Source organism: Colias eurytheme, chromosome 25, assembly GCF_061535395.1.
Source record: "Colias eurytheme isolate Ceu_HAF_F1 chromosome 25, ilColEury1 Martin Lab GWU primary, whole genome shotgun sequence".
NCBI lineage: Eukaryota > Metazoa > Arthropoda > Insecta > Lepidoptera > Pieridae > Colias > Colias eurytheme.
In genome coordinates, this window is record NC_143004.1 from 2,755,701 (window position 1) to 2,777,139 (window position 21,439).

General features: G+C 31.4%; 1 protein-coding gene and 1 long non-coding RNA gene across 3 annotated transcripts; both read right to left on the minus strand.

The window, feature by feature from the left end:
* Positions 1-4,533: 4,533 nt before the first annotated feature.
* Positions 4,534-14,788, minus strand: LOC149897502 (uncharacterized). 2 transcript variants are annotated; one of them, XM_090116332.1, is made up of 8 exons: positions 14,638-14,788; positions 13,394-13,593; positions 12,896-13,003; positions 12,418-12,672; positions 8,240-8,381; positions 7,712-7,856; positions 7,194-7,327; positions 4,534-5,777 (listed from the first exon to the last, which is right to left on the minus strand). In XM_090116332.1, the coding sequence occupies exons 2-8, from the start codon at positions 13,484-13,486 to the stop codon at positions 5,632-5,634; spliced, it is 1,023 nt and encodes a 340-aa protein (XP_089972458.1). In that variant the 5' UTR covers positions 13,487-13,593; positions 14,638-14,788; the 3' UTR covers positions 4,534-5,631. The 2 variants fall into 2 exon arrangements, with proteins under 2 accessions (XP_089972458.1, XP_089972457.1); XM_090116331.1 differs by lacking the exon at positions 14,638-14,788 and adding an exon at positions 13,780-13,994.
* Positions 14,789-16,178: 1,390 nt separating this feature from the next.
* LOC149897503 (uncharacterized) lies at positions 16,179-17,492 on the minus strand. Its single transcript, XR_016458166.1, has 2 exons — positions 17,028-17,492; positions 16,179-16,462 (listed from the first exon to the last, which is right to left on the minus strand). It is a non-coding gene; the product is annotated as an uncharacterized LOC149897503 (long non-coding RNA).
* Between the last annotated feature and the right edge of the window lie 3,947 nt (positions 17,493-21,439).

Here is a 21,439-nt window from a genome sequence, read left to right on the forward strand (position 1 = left end):
TCATAGGTGAACTTTTATAATGTAGTGAAAAAGTTGACTAGGTATGTCTTGCTAAAAATACATTTAATAGATTTTAAAAGTTACTAATATGTATTACTAAAACTATTTATAATACTAGGTTCCAGTAGGTATTGCTATAAATTTATTTAATTTATAATGTGTTAACTTACACTATACAAATGACCAATATCAAAACTATTTAGTAAATAGCACATCTAAAATAATATGCAGTTATTAATAATATCGAATCTTTTTTACATTTTACTTTTCTTTTTTTGAAGTTGGTTTTTAAAGCGTAGTTATTTTTACTATATGTACTTATCAGTTGATTTTTTATAATAATTATACCTTTTTTTTCTTAACTGGCAATAATGTTTAGTTTTCTCTAAAAATTTCTGGCAACACTCACGATGATATCGGAACGATTTTATCGGATAATGTGAACTGTCTACTACGGTGAAAGGGCGAATTGTGTCCGATATCGGATATCGGCTGTCGGCGTCCGATATCCGATATCGGATCGGATAATGTGAAAACGCTCTAACTCTTAAACTATTTATCTGATAAAAAAACATTGTTAGCATTTAATGTATTTGTTGCAAATTAAATTCTCTACAACTTTAGTCCAATAACTTTTTGTCGTAGAACTATAAATAAAAAAATTATAAGCAAAAATGTTCTTTGCTTTGCTTTTGCTTTTATGGGGTAATTATGATTAGTTACCTTACCAACCATAATACATACAGCTATTCTCTTTAAAAAGTAAGACTTATTATACATATAAGTACTTTACGCCGCTACTTTACGTCCCTCAGGCGCGAACCATGCTGCTCGCGAAGTCTCCTCTCGTGCGAGCACTACGCATTCTCAATGACGTCCATGGCAAAGTGGACATTTTTACGTGCCCATTAGGTGAATTAGTAAAGGTTCTTTTGTTTATTATTAGCTATTAATTATTGTATTATTATCGTGTTAATTTATTCCTTAGATTACTATCTAGTTCGTTAGTTTAAGTTGTTTTATTATTAGTTTTAGTTTTCTGTGTAATGTTTTTAGTGTAAGTCAATACCGCATTAGGTTAAGCCTGTAATGGTAATTTGATGTAATGATAAAATAAATAAATAAATAAATATTTGCTTAGGTAATATTTTCACTTTTCAGCGTTATAGGTAAGGTTAAAAAAAACAAAAGGCGTGACGAAAAATAATTTTATTCAAAAAAACCGCAACATTTCTAATACTTAAGGGCTTGGTCTAGTAGTGCAAACAAATGCATCCTGTCATCCTATATGTAAATAATACAAATGTACTATGGGAAAGTTGCTCCACTTAATTTTTAAAAATTAAATCATTCGTATGCATAATTTAATATTCGTAATAAGTACCAGACATGACAATTTGAAACAATTTTCGTGAAAATTACACCAGGTGATTTTTTTTATCAGTACACAAAATTTGCGAATAGGTACGTTCTATTGATATCTTCAAATGCATAACTCTATACATTTTTTTCGACCTAAGTTTCTTAGTGAAAGTTGTTCAGTTTAACTAATAAAACGGATTAACAAATTTTGTATATAATAAAAAAAATGTAATGTTAACACGTCCGCTCGCATCAAAATTCATAAATTACATATATGCATCGCGCGGAACGCCGTCCTTATATAGGAGTCGAGGAGGCGTGGTGTCGTGCGGCCCGCGTGTGCCGCAAACGGTTCAAGCCAAATCCGACTTTTGGCGCTACAGGTTACATCGCTGAATCCACTGCGGGTAACGCAACGTGTGTTCGCGGTTCTACAGAACAACGTCTATGGATAAAACTGAAAAATTAAGATTTATTTTTTTTCTTCGTATTTTTCCAGGATAAAAAGTATTCCATTTTATGCCCAGGATAATAAGGTATAATTATACCAAGTTTCATTGAAATCGAACCATTAGTTTTCACGTGATGCCTTCACATACAGACAGACAGACAGACAAAAATTTTTTTAATCACATATTTGTGTTTGGTATCGATCCAGTAACACTGCTATTTATTTTTTAAATACATATTTTCAAAGTACAGAATTGACCCTTCTACGGATTTATTATATTATGTATAATATATATATTTATATGGATAAACCTAATAAATATTTTGCTAGCATTCTGATGCTTTATCGGTTGCACTGGATTTTTCTTTTCTTTTTTCAATCGCTTGAATAACATAGGATGGGTCCTTGATGGGCATGGAATGCTGAAGTCTTGAATCAATCAATTCTGACAGTAGGCAATTTATGTAAAATCTTGATAATGGTCCATCATTTTATTTTTTTTTGCCTAAACTTATATATTCTATTTTTAACGAATGATTCACTCCAGTCCAAACAGCAAATAAGCAGACTTCTGCTTCTGCAACGTTTAGTTGTCCCTGAATTCGGAAAAAATAGTCATGATTCTTATCTATGACAAAAGTGTTATTTTTTTGCATTGTATTTCAAATATTAAATTTTTTATTTTTAACCGCATCTTCCGCATTCATCTCTTTTGCCGGAATTAGACATTTAACTTCTACTAGTCCCATTTTCCCTTCTTGATATGGGAGTGTATAAAGTAAATTTTTCTCGTTATACTTTTAAAAAGTTATTATTGTCATTTTGCTCATTAGGTAAAGTAATTTCGATATCAGTTTTAAGTTTTTTGATACCTGCAATAATAACGTCATAATCGCCTGCACATACTTATCGATTACACCCTGTATACAATCCACCATCCACATTCATAATGTTTTCCTGTCCTCCTCTCCTTTACGCTGTTCACCGATACATTTTAAATGAGTAAATCTGCTACCACTGAAGGATGTTTCATTGTGATCAGCAAATTTTCACCACTGTTGTCGATTATTTGTTTTTCATTTTTAATCAGCAATTGGGAATCATCAGTTTTGTTTTTTGCAGATTGGTGATGTACCCTAACAATACGTCGAAAAGGGAAAGCATCAACGAATTATCGTTTTCGTCCTCTTTTTTTATTCTTCGCGTCTCTGTTAAACTCAAAACTCAAACTCAAACATTTATTTATTCAATTAGACTTCTTCTAGAAGCACTTTTGAAACGTCATTAGGTACATATTTTTAACATTTACCACCGATTCGGAAAGCAGTATCTACGGAGAAGAATCGGCAAGAAACTCCATAGTTGCTCTTTTTACTTGTTACTTGTGTTTGTTTAGTTCAACACCCATTGAATTTTCTATGTTATTGCGATCTTCCATTACATCTGAGTTTTTATGATGTGATGATAATCCATTCGTTTTAATATTGGTACTTAGAGTTGGTGGACTAAACTAGAAATGGTGGACTAAATTTGTCAGCGCGTCTGTAAGATCAAAATATAAAACCAACATCCTGTATTTAAGTTACAAAATTAATAATCAAACAACATGCCGCTACGTTTAAAATGACTAGAAGAAAAAAAAAACACCTCGACATATTTGGAATTTTGGAGTAAACAAATCATTTTCCCCGTATGTCCCAAGTTCAAGTTCTCAATATAATTAAATATATTTCGTATTTCTCAAACGAAAAATAAACATTTTTGGAACTTCAAAAAAAATATATATAATAAGAAAATTTATGAGCTTACTTTAGTTTAAAAGAAACATTCATCCCTTTACTGAAACCCCGTAAAATAAAGAAATTGTTGCCAAGCACCTTTGTAATGTATTTGGTTTCATTAACTTTATGTTCGAAGATAATTTTTTTTCTAGTAAGTACATAGTTACACGCATATTTTTTCGTTTATTTTCCATATCGAAATCAAATGTTTAAAAATACGAATATTTGCACAAAACTAAGATAAAAATAATCAATTAACAAAAATATTAAATTTAATGAAGTAGAGCATTTTTCACTTCGGTATGAAGGAAAATCGAGCGTAGAGCACACGTCAGAACGCTCCGGCCCAAGGAGCGCGACTAAAGAAATTCGCTATGATTTTTCCTAATTATTTTAAATATTTTTTTAATATTTAAAGAATTATCAAAATTCCAAAAAAAAATTTTTTAAAGGATTAATACTCATTGGTCTTCAACCAACTCGAATAAATTAATGGAAACAATAACTTTTAGCAGTATTTATCAATAGATTTTGTAAGGCAAAAAATGGGAAATTTAATGAATTTATAACGTTCTAATTAGGAAAATCATAAGTTTTTCGGCAATTGTATTCAGCAGTTTTTAATAACGACTATATAAGGATAATAATGTGCTGATCAGATTGTGTAAATTGTAATCGGTTGCAACGTAGTGAGTGCACAAACTTAGCTCGAAATGTCTTTGGGGGAAAGAGACTTATCTTGAAGGCCTGATTAAGGTAACATAAAGTAACTTTACAAATGTGAAAAAATTCACGCGCATTGCGTATATAACACTAATTGATAAACAAGAAAAAAAAATTCAGTTTATCATTTCGTTAGCCGGGAAAAAATTGTCAAATAACTTGTTGAAAACGCAATTTTGCTAGACTGCAGCCTTAATATTCTTAGATTACTAGCTTTTGATTTAACGATAACGATAACATCAGTCTGTCGAAATTAAAATAAGTAATAAAACTTAACATAATTAAAGCTCACAATTATTCTCTATCTAAAACAAAATTAAGATCAAAATATAAAACTTATTTCCTATAATAGTATCACAGTGATATATTTTAGAAATGTACTTATTGATTAAGGGGAAGCTCCCTAAATTTTATGTGAATTTGCATACATATTCTGAAACAGGCACACATACAATCAAAATGGAACTTTAGTACATATATGATTTATTGGGTCTTTTTCTTTCGGTCTACAAGACAGTTACGTAATTGTAACATTTTCGCTCGATTCATTTTTTATTCAAAAATTATGCCTTTTTTAAGGATTATTACATTTTTTTAAAGATTTACTTGGACATTATGTCTAAAATAAATGTTAACAGTAAGAAAATAGAGTTTACTATCGAATACCAAGATATTTTTTCTCTAGATCAATTATTACTTTAGTTATAAACGAAATAAGAATTGAGACTTACTTTTCGAGCTCGAACGCGATCAAAGAGCGCACGCGATATTCAACTTTATTACGGCTATATTAGCGTCTAGTACCGTAACCGGTCTCTCAGTGCCAGAAATGAAAAAGGGAGCCTCTTAAGGACGAACAATATAGATTAAAAAACAAAATACTTAAAATCTAAGCTGAAAATTATGCCAACAACCCAAAATATCTTATTTTATACTAGCTTCCGCCCACGACTTTGTACGTGCATCCCCGTTTTTCTCCGTCGCAAGAATTTCGGGAAATCCTTTCTTTAGCGGGTGCCTACGTCCTAACAATTACCTGCATGCGAAATTTCAGCCCGATACGTCCAGTGGTTTGGGCTGTGCGTTGATAGATCACTATATCAGTCACCTTTGAATTTTATATATATAGATATATTTGTATGTAATACTTTTTTGTTGTTTTCATTATCAGCGATATAAATTTTAGCAACTTAATATCTATCTAGAACATTCCTTTTATATTTATCCCTCACTTACATAGAAAAAAAATTAGAAAAAAAAAATGTTTTGACAAAATCTTGGTACAAACCAATTTTTTTCATAAAAATATCACATTTAAGTGAGATAAACAGATATATAATCATCACAAGCATCCAACACAGCTTGTCGTAAAGTTTCATCCCTAGATTGTAGTGCTGCTGTATGCTTTGGAAGGAAAAGACACATTCGTGCTGAGTCTCCCCAGGAGTAGTTAAGTGTACCTGGTATTGACAAAATTAAATAATAATAATAAATAAATAAATAAATATGATAGGACATTATTACACAAATCGACCTAGTCCCACAGTAAGCTCAATTAAGGCTTGTGTTGTGGGTACTAGGCGACGATAAATATAATATTTAATAAATACATATATTTATTAAATATTATATTTTTCGTCGTTTTATAACACCCAGACCCAAGAACAAATAATCGAGTTCATCACACAAATATTTGCCCTGACCGGGGATCGAACCCGGGACCGTCGGCTCAGTAGGCAGTTACTTTACCACTGCGCCAACCGCGTCGTCAATATTAAATACTAGCTGCTCGGCGCGGTTTCACCCCCATGGCTCCACTCCTGTTTGCCGTAGCGTGATTATATATAGCCTATAGCCTTCCTCGATAAATGAGCTATCATACATTGAAATAATTTTTCAAATCGGACTAGTAGTTCCCGAGATTGGCGCGTTCAAACAAACAAACAAACTCTTCAGCTTTATAATATTAGTATAGTTAAGTAAAAAATAATAAATATTTTTAATTTTATAAGACGTTTTTAATAATTTAATATTTTGTCTTGTATAATTTATATTTCACAGGTAAATAGTTTAATCAGTGGTGTAGTTGAAAGCTTATTAAATGGCATTCTTTAATTAATTGCCTGAATTATATTCAGTCATTTAATTAAAGAACTAGTAAATGGATTGGTATAGTATTTTTCAGACCTGCTTGAAGAATTACTTGTCTATAATTCAAATTTCAGATACCATCTACCACTTACCGGTGAAATCTACACGATTAGGACCATATATTTGTCATTATTAAAATAAAAATTTATTTTTAAAATTTTAACCCATTTATAAACATTCTACATACAGTGTAAACTCTATATAACGACACTCCATTTAACGTCAAACTCCGTATAACGTCAAGATTTCTCGACTTTGGTTGGTTTATATTGTTGTCTATACAATAATACACTCCATATAGCATCACGCTCACTCTAATTAACGACCATAATAAGACATTAATACTAGGAACTAGGACTAGGAAGTACTGACTAAGTTGCCGAAATCAATGAAAATGTAGTTGTGTACATTCTTTTTTACTGACATACCGAAGATTCTCAGAAATGCAGTCGTAGAAAAATAAAGAAAAAATTCTGCATGCCGAAGAAGATGGACGATCTGCCAAAAAATTGAAGAAACCTCAATATGAAGACCTTGATCAAGCGATGATAACATGGTTTCGTAGGCAATGTCAAAATAATATTCCTGTCTCGGGACCAATCATGCAATTTTCCCTTTCTCTCCATTTAACGACCACTCTCTATAACGTCGAAAAATGCACGGTCCCTTAAGTGACGTTATATAGAGTTTACACTGTATTTCAAAACGAAGCAGGTATACATTACCATAGTACTTGAGCGGCCACTGGTGCGGCGTATGTGAGCGCGTCAACAAACAGGATGGGGTAGCGCCCGGGGTCAATACCCTCGCCGGCCACCATGGGCAGGAACCTAACTTGTGCCATACTACATCATCATAACTGAAAGATATTCATGAATATTAATTTAATTAGTTATATTTTAGTTTAAGGTTTATAAGCAAAAATTTAATCATATAAAGACTGAGTCTGGTTTCTAAATTGAGTATTTGGCCATTCAAACTATACTTAGATGCTATTTATATATTTTCTTGTAAGTGAAATAAGGTTTCTTAGACTATCAAATCAATTCTCAATTCAGAAAATAGCCGTTTTTCATGTTTAGGAATATAATTTTTAATGGATTTAAAGCGCTATTAAATTGGTTTAAAATTCTTAATAAACCTACTAGCTTCCGCTACATTCCTTATAGTATTCAAAATATTGTCTTTATTTAAAAGATTAAAACACGTTTTAAACCCGTTAAAATTTAGTTTCTCAACTCACCCAACTTTAGGTCCCCACATGCAACTAGGACATATCTCCAGGTTTTCCTTGTCTTTTTGTATGGAACAAATTGTTCTAGTGCTCGATAGAATCTTCTCAACTAATGTTACTGGCTTTTTCTCCTTTTTGGGAGGATTTTTTCGGTCTGAAAACAAATATATGATTTTTCTGATATCATTTATGAAGTTTCATTTATTACATTACATTAAGTAATTATGTATGTATGTTTAAATGTAGTTATTGAATGCATGTTATTGATAAAGTAATTACCTACCTTTTTTTTATTTAAATTGAAATGAATTAGATTTAGTTATAGTTGTTTTATAAATATATCAAAAAACTAGTGGTCCGCCCTGGCTTCGCTCGTGGTACCTACATGTTTAAACTATCCTATCTCTCAAGTTGGATCGAACTGCACATGGTGTGCGAATTTTATTATAATCGGTTAAGTGGTTTAGGAGTCCATTGAGGACAAACATTGTGACACGAGATTTATATATATTAAGATAGGCATTATAATTAACTCACGTATGATAGAAACAAGCCACTCTCGTCTACACACAGTATGGAAGGACGCAGGACAGTTCACACATTCTCGCAGTCTGTCAGTTTCTCCGCACACTAGACACCACGTTGTATGCACTGTGACTGGCAGGTTACTTGCTGAACGCTATAAAACATGTTCATATTATTATAAATAATCTATACTTATATAAATAAATAAAAAATAAAAATTTCTTTATTTGTTTCAAAAATTTTTTTACATAATATTGTTACATATGTTGCATTCAACCCCACACTATAGTCCGTTTTCTTATGGGAAAAGGTATACATTTTTGAGTAAAGCAATGCCATTTGGTACGAATGTTGTACTCGTCCACCTAAGCCCAAATCGCCTGGTAGCCAGTGTCTACTCCCCGGCAGAAGGGAGGGAGGGGGGGTTATAGAACAGAGCGCCCGGCGCTCGGAAAAAAAATTCTGGCGGATTCATTTGGCCCTTTGAGTCGAGTTTGGTGTCGTTATCAGGTAACTAGATGATGCCCGATTCATTCCCCATACCAGTTTTTTAGGGTTCCCTAGCAAAATATGTCACAATCTTTAAAATAATAAACTTTTGGCAGTGGCAAAATCCAAACAAACCAGTATATTTTTATATTTTTGTATCAAACTTGGTTTATAAAAAAATACTATCTGAAAGGCCATTTCATGCAGATTATAAAAACATTAACATGTAACATATATCTTACCATTATCAATGTGAAATAAATTATAGAAAGTACAGGAACGTTCATCAGCGCAGCGTAGGGGACGGCTAATAGAACCGAAAAATAAGCAATAACATAAAACAAAAACCAGTCAAGTGCGAGTCTGAATCGCCCATCGAGTGTTTCGTACTTATTTGTCCTATACCATGTTATCTTGTCTGGTAGGACCTGGTTAACTGATACACACACACTTTCGTCTTTATAATATTAGTGTGATTTTTAATCATCTTTAAATTATAGATGAAGTCAGGTATCATTGTTAAAAATAAAGATATATAATAATAGAACGTTTTTGTATTAATAATAATGACAACCACCTCCACAATTACATAATTCGGTACATTTGAGCTGGCGTATAAAACACTTCAATCTGGAATTGCAAGATTTTACGCACCGACATCTTATCAATAATTCAAAGCTTCTCTTTTCTTTTTATTTCAGATGGGCAAGGAATATTTTGATTTTTAGGTCCCTAAATATATTATACAGCCTGTAAAACTGCCCTTAAGGTGTGTTGTTTAAGCCTTAAGGGCAGCTTCTGTGGGAGGCAAATTTTCGATTTGCCTGTCCGTTTTTGTTAAAAATTTGTTTGCGACCCTCATTTACTGTCACAGCGGGGTACAATGTGAAAAATAAACATGTATTTATAATAATTATAAAAAAAATATAAGTTCTGGATAAGAGTATCCTTAAAATATCGTGACCGTCCTTACCTATCATGCATTGTAATCACAAACTTTTCAATTTCACTGTCTGCATATTTGCCACTGTAAAGTGCTTCAAATCCTGCCTTCCATACCTCAAATGCATGTGTACCTATAGTTTTTTTAGACCTTCTAGCTTGGAATACATGATATTCTGTACTAGCCATATCTGTCGACTGTTCATAACATTATTTTGGCTACTACTACTATATCGTGTGTTCCAAAGCTTGAAGGTCTAAAAGAACTATAGGTACACATGCATTTGAGGTATGGAAGACATATCCGAATGGCACACGAGGATTTGAAGCACTTTACAGTGGCAAATATGCAGACAGTGAACTTGAAAAATTTGTGATTACAATGCATGATAGATAAGGACGGTCACGATATTTAAAGGATACTCTTATCCAGAACTTATATTTTTTTATAATTATTATAAGTACATGTTTGTTTTTCACATTGTACCCCGCTGTGACAGTAAATGAGGGTCGCAAACAAATTTTTAACAAAAACGGACAGGCAAATCGAAAATTTGCCTCCCACAGAAGCTGCTCTTAAACAACCCACCTTAAGGGCAGTTTTACAGGCTGTATATATTTAGGGACCTAAAAAAATCAAAATATTCCTTGCCCATCTGAAATAAAAAGAAAAGAGAAGCTTTGAATTGATAAGATGCCGGTGCGTGAAATCTTGCAATTCCAGATTGAAGTGTTTTATACGCCAGCTCAAATGTACCGAATTATGTAATTGTGGAGGTGGTTGTCATTATTATTAATACAAAAACGTTCTATTATTATATATCTTTATTTTTAACAATGATACCTGACTTCATCTATAATTTAAAGATGATTAAAAATCACACTAATATTATAAAGACGAAAGTGTGTGTGTATCAGTTAACCAGGTCCTACCAGACAAGATAACATGGTATAGGACAAATAAGTACGAAACACTCGATGGGCGAGTCAGATTCGCACTTGATTGGTTTTGGTTTTATGTTATTGCTTATTTTTCGGTTCTATTAGCCGTCCCCTACGCTGCGCTGATGAACGTTCCTGTACTTTCTATAATTTATTTCACATTGATAATGGTAAGATATATGTTACATGTTAATGTTTTTATAATCTGCATAAAATGGCCTTTCAGACAGTATTTTTTTATAAACCAAGTTTCATACAAAAATATAAAAATATACTGGTTTGTTTGGATTTTGCCACTGTCAAAAGTTTATTATTTTAAAGATTGTGACATATTTTGCTAGGGAACCCTAAAAAACTGGCATGGGGAATGAATCGGGCATCATCTAGTTACCTGATAACGACACCAAACTCGACTCAAAGGGCCAAATGAATCCGCCAGAATTTTTTTTCCGAGCGCCGTGCGCTCTGTTCTATAAAACCCCCTCCCTCCATTCTGCCGGGGAGTAGACACTGGCTACCAGGCGATTTGGGCTTAGGTGGACGAGTACAACATTCGTACCAAATGGCATTGCTTTACTCAAAAATGTATACCTTTCCATACAAGCATGCCCATAAGAAAACGGACTACTAGGATCCCCTGTGTTGTGAGGCTCAATCTCTTTCATCATATTACATAACAAAACAACAGAAAAAGAAATATATATATTTTAAACAAATAATTGCCATTTTAAATATTGAGAGTGTGTGTATATGCGTACGTGTATATGTGTGTGGGAGGATATGTTTATTTTAATATTCAGTAAAAGTTTAAACTTATATTTTAATCAAGAAATTATGGTAACAAGGTTTTCAGTTTCTAAGTAGTTTAGATTAAATAGCCAATTTGTAACAAATTTTTTACAACGGAACTTGGTCATAGGAAAGATATTTAGTATTTTGTTCATTTTGTTGTATAAGTAAGATCCCATGAATATAAAAGCCCTGCTACCAAAAGACATATTACAGCTATGTTTCCTCCATATAGGATTTCTTCGAGAGCGCTCGTTCGTTATAATTGTGTTTGGAGCTATTTTATGAAATTTTAGTATTACCATGGACTAATAGAATCTTGAATGTATTAGTCAATGGTATTACTGCTAATATGTATAAAGAATATTATAAGTTTGTTTGTTTGAAGGCGCTAATCTCCTACTACTGGTCCGATTATAAAAAAAATATTTCGTTGATAGCCCATTTATCAAGGAAGGCTATAGGCTTTATATCATCACGCTAAGACCAACAGGAGCACACAGCTACTAATTAAAATAGTTTCAAAAAGAGCGTGTGTGCTTAGCGTGTGTTAGAAGTGAAAGCAAGCTTTGGCAAGATTCAAAATTACCAAAATCGTCGCCATGACGTGACGGTATGGCTATGACGCATCCTTGAAATTTTACTCTCAGCGCGCTTAAAGAAGTTTTGATATTCATCATAATAAGTGCACAAAATTTGAATTAAATCTGCCTGTTTAAAGTGGGTCAAAATCTAGTCAAAGAATTTTGTTACAAACATTTGGGTAAAACCAATAAAAGTATATTAAAAATATTAAGCATGTGACGATTTTTAAGATATTGCATAGCTTCTATCGCGGGCCTTGAGCGCGGGGACCGAATCGAGAAATTCCGTAACGAAAAAACCTCACGCTCCCCACTCCGACGGGCGCGGAGGTGTGGCTTGAAGGCATAGCATGCAATAGCTTTACCGCGGCAGTCCCCGAGTGACACACGTCTTTTTAAGATTTTTGAGCCAAAAAATATTTGGAATATTATTAATTTACTTACACTATCCGAAACTTCCTTATCAACCTGTTTATACACATGATTATACCTCCAACATTGGTGCAAATAATTCTCTATTTCCTTCTCTGATACAATATTCTTAATAACAGTCTCAAATTTATCCTCCGTGCTTGCATCTACATTTTGCAAGTAATCCAGGGTGTCATCATTAGTATTTATTAGAGCGAAATAATATTCGTCAAACAGCTGCTCTTTGCCACGTCTTACAAATTCTTTGAAGGCGTTTTCATATTTACTCTGAAAAATATAAGTGATATTTTATCAAGATTTTATTGTGTAAAAATAATCTTGGAAGTAGCTATAATTTTCAAAAATTATGAGTAATATTATGTCTCTCTAAAAATGTTAGATATATTTATTATTTAAGTATTTATCAGTAATAAAATAACTTGGCTCATCATTTGCAGTGTAAAAATTTGATTATGATTTGTTAATATAAATAAATTAATAGATTTCATACCTGTTTTAATGGCATTTGTCGGATCTCATAAGAAATATTGAGGTCAGGCTCCTTAGATTTGGATGGTTTCACATTCAAGGGAAGAGTGTGGTCTTCTTTTAATTTCCTCTGTAAAAGAATATTTTTTTTAAATAGGTAAGTATTAAATAAAAAGTAACATAAATCACAGGAATAATACTATAAATTACACACTACTACAACAGTACCTTATACAAAAATTATTAAGAATTTAAATTTTATGCAGACCTATTGAAAACCTATTCATATTCTAAATTAAAAATATTTTACAACATAAACCTTAGCAACAGCCAACAGGTACACACCAAATAAAATGTTCCTAACAATGTTGATTATAATAACAAAATAATGTTTAACATTTTTATTTTTATGTATTGAAATTCCTAAAAGTTTTAAATACTGGCTTCAGCCTCTCGACTACGCTCGCGCCTCGCATTATTTTTATGGAGGACAACGAACATATTAAAATTCACTTTTTACCTTTCTTGGTGGAGCTGCTGGTTTTTCCTGTGGTTTCTTAGGTTCCAATCTATTAGCACCATAGAAAGGTCTGGAACGCTGAGCAAGGAACATGCCTGTGTATGGAAGCCATAGCCTCTGTTTTGTTCTTATAATTTCTACGTAGTAACATAATTCTTTTGTTATCTTTATCCCATCGCCATCCGGGGATATACCTAGAACTGTCATTTGCAATGTTAATGAGTCTGCATATGAAATAAACAAAAATAAATAACTTTTTGATAGTCGAGCAAGTTTTACTTGATGAAATACATTCTGCACAGAGCAAGTACATTCTGCCTAGTTAATTATTTTATTAACTGTCCTAGAAGACAAAATAAATATAAACAATGTAAACAAAACACAACCTTTTTCGTCATAAAATAAACCTTCTTCATTTTTAACAACTTGAACCTTAGCATATAACTTCTTGCATATTCTTCCAAGTGCAATATCGCCTAATTTCCAGTTGTAAATAGGATTCATTATGAATTAAAATTAAATATTAAATAATAAACAGTAATTTGATAGAACGTATGCCATCAAAATATTAAAATGATTTTCGTGAAAAGCAAAAGGAAATAGGTATTAAGTTTACAGGAAAACTTGTCTTGTTTCCGTCGACAATTCAATATTATTTTTGTACCTATAAACATATTAATTTAATATTATACCTATAGTAATTATTATTAAAAAAATTCAAAGAAATAACTATTGATATATAGCATAAAGAAAAGCGATTATTAAATTTATTTCCGATAAATTGTATAGAATGGAGTACTCATTTGATCACTATTTTGATTTTTGAGAATCAACTCGAATCAAAGCATGTTCATATATTATTATATAAGAAGTTCTTGTAAAGGTTTACAAACAGGAATAATGATAAATTGTGTTTTATTTTTATTATTTTATAACATTCCAAACGTATTATGTTCTTTTTAAATAAAGAGAGCCTGCTCGAAAATTTCCCCCTTAACATATTAAGGCGGGAATTATGAAATTAAAATTACGATTGATGTGCTATTGCCTATTGATAATATTCTATGAATTCCTACTATTATTACATAATGTTTTTTGAAAAATGTTTAAAATGTAGTAATACTGAAACGTGCCATAGAAAAATTCTTTTGGAAAATATATAACATTCCTTTAAATGGGCTTTCTATATAAATTCACGTTATTTCCACTGTAAGTTATCAATTTAACAAACGCGTTAATAAAACATTATTACAATGAGTAAGATTATCTTTTTCTTGTTGGGACTGACAATTTGTTCAGTCGCGATCTGCAAGGAGGTAGGATTTAAGCATGATGTAGAGGAATCTGTAGAAGATGATGGAAAAGTAATGTGCATTGTGACGGCCATATTGAATTTCTTGTCGTGCCTCAAAAAGTACATTCCTTCGGACTCCAACCCGGAGGCGGAAGGCAATCTTCGCGGTACGTGTATCCAACAATTCGTGCAAGATATAAAAGGCTGTAAAAATACATAATGGTGAAATGGTATGTTTTTGTTTAAAAGAAAATCAGTGTTTTGTAGACTTTATTTTGTGAGACAGAGTACCTAGGTACTATCTTTGGTCTATTAGTATTAATTAGTCTGGTTTCATTTTTTTCACTGATAAAATAAAGTTCTTAATTATTATATCACTAAATATACAAAATAAAAATCCTCCCCGCGTCTGCTCGCGATAAACTCAAAAACTACTACACAGATTTTCATTCTGTTTTTACGATAGATAATGTTGTTCTTGATGATGATTTTGGGAAAGATTAAAATTAATAAAAACTTACAATTAATACAATCAACTTTTTCTCTCCAACATTATCTTTATTGAATTATTGAATATTTGTAATGTTATTTTTTTTCTTTCCAGATATGAAGGCAACTCTCCTGAAACTGGCGAATTGATTCAAATATCCATGTAATAATATGTTCTAATAAATATATGAAGCATTAATATTCTTGTGTTTTTTTTTTCATCTTCTGAGTTCTGACCTGAGACATATTTTTTCACCTGTAGAATTTACCAAATCTCCATAGAATTAATAATATTAAGTTAATGAACGTTTGTTTAAAAACTTGAATTTAAATATTTTACGAACACTTCTTTTTTATATTTTATTTAACACATTTTTTCTTTCCATAACTTAATTGGGCATTTTCACAAAAATGTACCCCCTCCTTGAAAAATATATTTTTTTTGATAGTATTATATTTTAAACTTTTTTTGGTCTCTTTAAAACGGAAATTCAATATACTTCAAGAAAACATATAATATGATGGGTTTAAAATGAGAAAACTGTAAAAATAATAGGACACAATGGAAAGTCTCGCAATTTTATATCAGTTGTGTGACTATATTCAGTAGCTGGAAAAACAGTGCAAAATATAAGAATTTTTAGATATTGTTTATTTATTAACTTAAAATCGTTATTTTGTATATTTTAAACACTCACTATTCCCAACTTTTGGATCTAAGCTAATTAAAAAAAATAATAGTATATTCAGTATTGTGACTCTGGCACTTCAACTGTCATTATTATCTTTACATTTAAAATGTTAGATACTTTTTTAGAGAAAAGGCAACAAATATTACACTTATGTATTATTCTCCATTAAAGAGACTGATTTGAAGGGCATTAAATGTAAAATCTACTGAAATATTTAAAAAATTCAGCTCCGTAATATAGGGACAGTCACACAACCGAATACCTAAAAAGGGAAAGGGTGCGTTTACATGGCGAAAAAAAAGTACGCAGGCACACATAATAAATATAATTATAAACTTAACTTAACTTCAAACTAAATTATCACAATCAGTTCGGGCTTAAGCCATCACATTATTATTATTTATCTAAAGGGTAAATTACTATCAAGATTCAAGAATAAGAAGTCTCTTTTATGTTTTATATTGGCACTAATCAAATTAATCAGTCGATAATCAGTCTTCGTGATTCGTTTATTATTAACCTTAAATAATCTCAATCACCATATTTGATAAAAAAAATCTTGTTTCAGTGGACGCTGCAAACACGAAGGTTAATCTGTAAATAAAAAAAAAACCAATGAAAAATATCGTGAAAAAAATTAATTTTTGTTCCATTATTATCTTTCGTTGTTATACAAGGCACATTGTCTAGATTCTTAGTTCTGCTGGCTTATTTTGTTTCTTTTTCTGCATAATGCTTCTTTTTTTTTTCCTCAAAAAAAAATTTTACTTCCTCATGCAAAATGATCAATCAGCTGTTGCGATTTGTATGGGGAAATAATTTTTATTTTTGAAATCTACTTTTTGCCGTGGTTTCCTACTCAGTCAAAAATGTCTTAGAAAAATATTTTTATAGCTCAAGAAAATCGCCATGTAAACATTGCTTTATGTGTTCAGGCATGTTGTGACTTTTCGTTCAGCGTATATGTGACCGCTCAAATAGTCACACAGCGGAAGTCACATTTGATAATCCTCTAGTAATAAAAACGGTTTAAAATATAACCACAACACTTATATTCATCAAAACTTTTGATCAACTTACATATAAAAACATTTAAAACAAAATTAACTAAATACTACAAGATAAATAGATAGAAATAAGCCAAAATATGGTCACATACCTGAATGAAGAATTTGGTCCCTGCGGCTTGCAAACACGCGTGCACTCCTTCTAAGCAGTTTTTTGACCCTGACGGCTTCTAACCTGATAAGTTGCATAGCAGTAGCTATGGTGTTGACAGTAATGCAAAATTAATTGAACCACAGTAATTTTCTTTTTAGAAAATCGGTGACACAACTGAATGTTCCGGGAAGGACAATTTTTTTGATTTTCTTTTTTATTTTTTTATCTTTTATTTTGTTATATAAGGTTATTATATTTTAACTATTATCACAGTAACTGATTATCCTGGACCAAATAAAACCTTAAAAGATGGTACCTTTCTTACAAAAAAGTTAAGAAATAATGTAATAAACGCGTAAGAGTAAGCAGGGGACAGCGTAAAATTACCCATTTTTCGATTGTTATTTATAATTAACTTAACTTTATTTTAGATTTTGTCATAGTTTTTGTTAAAAAAACAAAATATTGTATACGTATACGTATACAATATTTATACGTATACAATATGTATCAAAGTACGTGTATACGTACTTTGATAACATATATAAATAATTCTGGCAACTACTTCATTATATAGAATTTAATGAATTCGAGGGACAGTTGAAAATCAGGGGGGTATACATTTTTGTGAAAATGCCCAATTACTAAATTATGTTTAGAGTTTGAAGATTACAATACATAATTACGCCATCTATTGTCGAATAGCATTACTACTATTTTTGTAGACAAATGACAGTCGTATGCCATCTAGTGTTGAGAAGCCAATTTAAGTATTGAATATCAGACGATAGATGGCGCTAGAAGCTTTAACTTCTAATAATGGTTTAGCTATAAATTCAATTCACTGTTACAATAAAAGTCATTCATAATGCAACGTTTATTAAAGATCTTGAAACGAAAATTTGTATGGTTATTAAATTAAATAGCGCCGTTTAAAAACGTTAAGCTTATTAAATATTTTAATAACTGCAAATACATACCTATAATCATTTATTTTAATGTACTTACCTACATAAAAAATATTAAAATCTAAACTTAAAGCTTTACTAGGTACAAGAAATGTCTTATATAAAAAATTAAGGTGTTTTTCCTTTTATATTCCAAATATAATCACAGTATTGTACTTAATTATCATAAAACTTCAAGTTTAACAATTAAAATTACTTCCAAACTTATAATAATCTTAAAGATAAAAACATACGCAGTATATCAATGACATCGCCAAAAGCGGTACAATACATAAGAAATAAGATGCTGTGCTCTGATTGGCTGATCTTATGAGAGGGCGTGGCATTACGCACAGCTTCCAATGGTACATCGATATCTGGGGACCAGATTTAGTTGGGGTTATCTACGTAATAGTAGGTACATTACATACTCTGTGCTCAATAAATGTTTAGATTGCGCGGGAATGTCATTTGTTATCTGTGACAGTTTATACCTACTTGGCGGGAAATCTGATTTTAAGCAGCGTCTAGGTGATTTAATATTGGACTTAAATTAAAATATACTATAAAGCATAGAGCAACGTATTGTCCATTCGTTTTTTTTATCTACTATAGGTACTTACTTTCGTTAAAATATTATTAGATAACTAAAAAATAAAAATTATTTAAACTGACTGAACAAATTATTACCTACATCGATATACATATAAGTCTTAAGATAATAATTAATAACCATAAGTTGCACCCCGTGCACGAACGTTATAATCTAAAATATTATTCCTATTTATAAAAAAGAAAATGTTTTTTTATGATAATAATATTTCTTTATGTTATCAATAAAACATTAAACAATAAACGATATAAAATTCTCGTGTCTCTTACTGTCATTATACTTACCTACAACCACATCTACCTACTGTTGTACCTAATAGAAACGACTTGACCGATTTTTCATATACCTATAGGTCTGGGATCAAAAGAACTGGTAATTACATATTAATAATCCTTTTTTTTTATACTTCAAGTACCTAATAAGACAGAGCATTCGTCGGACCAACTACCTAGTTATTTTACGTTTTGTTTTCTTTTTATTTAATTTATCCAACCTTTTTTTGTCTATTTTAATTCGGACAGACAGGAAGAAATTACCACCAGGACTGCCCGACTGGTTGACCTGTTTACATATATTACGAAATCGCATACATTCGTATAATTTCATAATATAGGTATGTAAGTTAATACTAGGTGCGTCTCGTGGTTTCACCCGCGTAGGTATATGAGTTGTTCCTTGTAATCCTAATGTTCATGTGTTTTTAGTATAAAAAGTAGACTAAGCCTTGTAACATCATCTATCTGTCAGTGAGTAGGTATCGTCAAAATCAGTCCAGCCGTTTTTTAGCCCGAAAAAACAAACAAAAAAAGGATAAAAATGCTATTTTGGTAGATACATGGTAAATATTAATTTATTATACATTTAGTAAAAAAGCGGTTATTAAATATTACAAACAGACACACCAATTTTATTATTAGTAGGTATACAGGGTGTCCCACTATTGGTATACTAAGCGCGAAGGAACTTGTAGTTTTGCATACACTGATCACGTAAAAAATACTTTAAAAAAAAATTACGTCCAAAATTTTTTGCTAAATTTTTCCTGAAAATCCATGTTTTCTTCTCTAGCTTCGCGCAGCCGGCATATACCGCTTCTCTAATATGAGCATTTTATCTATGAAAACATAATCTTAAACGATAGCTCACGTGCTGGTGGCAAAGTTGGGCGGCTCGCTTGTTATGGGTGTACACATAGAATTTTAAGAATTCATCTATTTGAAAAAAAAAAGCGTCTGGAATTTTTTAATTATTTTTTACGTACTCAGCGTATGCAAAACTATAACCTCCTTTGAGCTTAGTATACCAACAGTGGGACACCCTGTAGATATTGCGAACAACTCGCAAGGTGCGTCCTTATTTATTGTAAATAGTGAAAGTAAAAAGCAGATGTGGCGGCTAATTTATGGCTTTCACAGCACATCGGCAGTATTTGATAGTTATGAAGATTCGCTTGTGACCGATTTGTTAAAAGGACATCGATTTATCAGACGAATATTTTATCGACAAATACCTATGTGATGAATTTTACAAGATTTTTTTTTTCAAATATTTTGCGTAAGAAGCAATTTCAAGCTGTCGGGTTTAATATGTGTTTATTGTCATAATTTTTATCTCCGATTCAACAAAATCAAAAAGAACTATAGCTTATATTGATTAAGAAAAAAATATTTATTTTCTATCGTTTCGCTTAATTCAAAATGACCCGAGTCAGATCCGTTTTCTATTGAGAGTAGAGACAATTGGTTTTTTAAGTTTTTTGTTGTATAGCGCGTGCCGTTAGCGATCTTCCTGTACAGGTGAGTGGAGAAGTAAATAAATATTTTATATTAATTTTGTTAGTTTATAGAAGCTTTATTTTTGGTTATAACATATAATAAAACATACGTAAACATGACGAATAAGGTTGATACGCAAAGGAATTCACACAGATACACAATAGGCGAACATAAAATTTACTTACTGAAAAACAAGTAGCACAGGTGAAACTAGATAAAAATCTTCCCAATAATGTAAATAATACCTAGGTTTAAAATCCCAACTTCAATAATGATTATAATAGACTTATCTATAACTTATCTATGACCTATCTAACAATATTCTATACCTATTCGAAATTGTATAAAAATTAAAATGGTTTGTTTGCCTTTAATGTGTACGGGAGTAATTACTATCTGCATAACTATAACATACCTTTAATTAGTACATAAAAATATTCTAGATTTATTTTATCCGGGTACCATACGAGCTTAACCCTAATTATTACATTAAATAGTTTTTTTTTTTATAATTGTCTACGCAACTGTACACTGCAGCTCTATTGTCAGCATCTGTCGTATTCTTTTTGGTAGTTCCGTCCTTTTTGTCGGTCTAGGTATGTCTTTATCAAAATGTATTATTTTTAAAACTAGGTATAGTGTTATGGGCCTTCGATAGATTCCCTGTGGAACTCCGTAGTAAGTATGATAATCTATACTAATATTATAAAGCTGAAGAGTTTGTTTGTTTGAACGCGCTAATCTCGAGAACTACTGGTCCGATTTGAAAAATTCTTTCCGTATTGGATAGCCCATTTATCAAGGAAGGCTATAGGCTATATATCATCACGCTTAGACCAACAGGAGCGGAGCCACGCGGGTGAAACCGCGGAGCGCGGCTAGTATCCTGTACACTGCAGTCTGATCATGTAGGTAAATAAAAATTGCTCATGTTCGTATCGTTTTTGGTGAGAAAGGAGTCCATACAGACAACCTCTCTTTTTCGAGGAAACTAGTAATAAACAATAAAAATTCAGTATAAAATTTAGGATTCACGTGCAATGTTTAATCTTTACCTTTTAAAGTTTCTTTATAT

Coding starts and splice junctions, on each gene's coding strand:
- LOC149897502 (XM_090116331.1), bottom strand. CDS start 13,897: ATGAATCCTATTTACAACTGGAAATTAGGCGATATTGCACTTGGAAGA. Junction 8,382..12,417: donor ATAAGGAAGTTTCGGATAGT/GTAAGTAAATTA, acceptor CATGTTTTATAG/CGTTCAGCAAGTAACCTGCC. Junction 7,328..7,711: donor ATGTGGGGACCTAAAGTTGG/GTGAGTTGAGAA, acceptor AATATCTTTCAG/TTATGATGATGTAGTATGGC.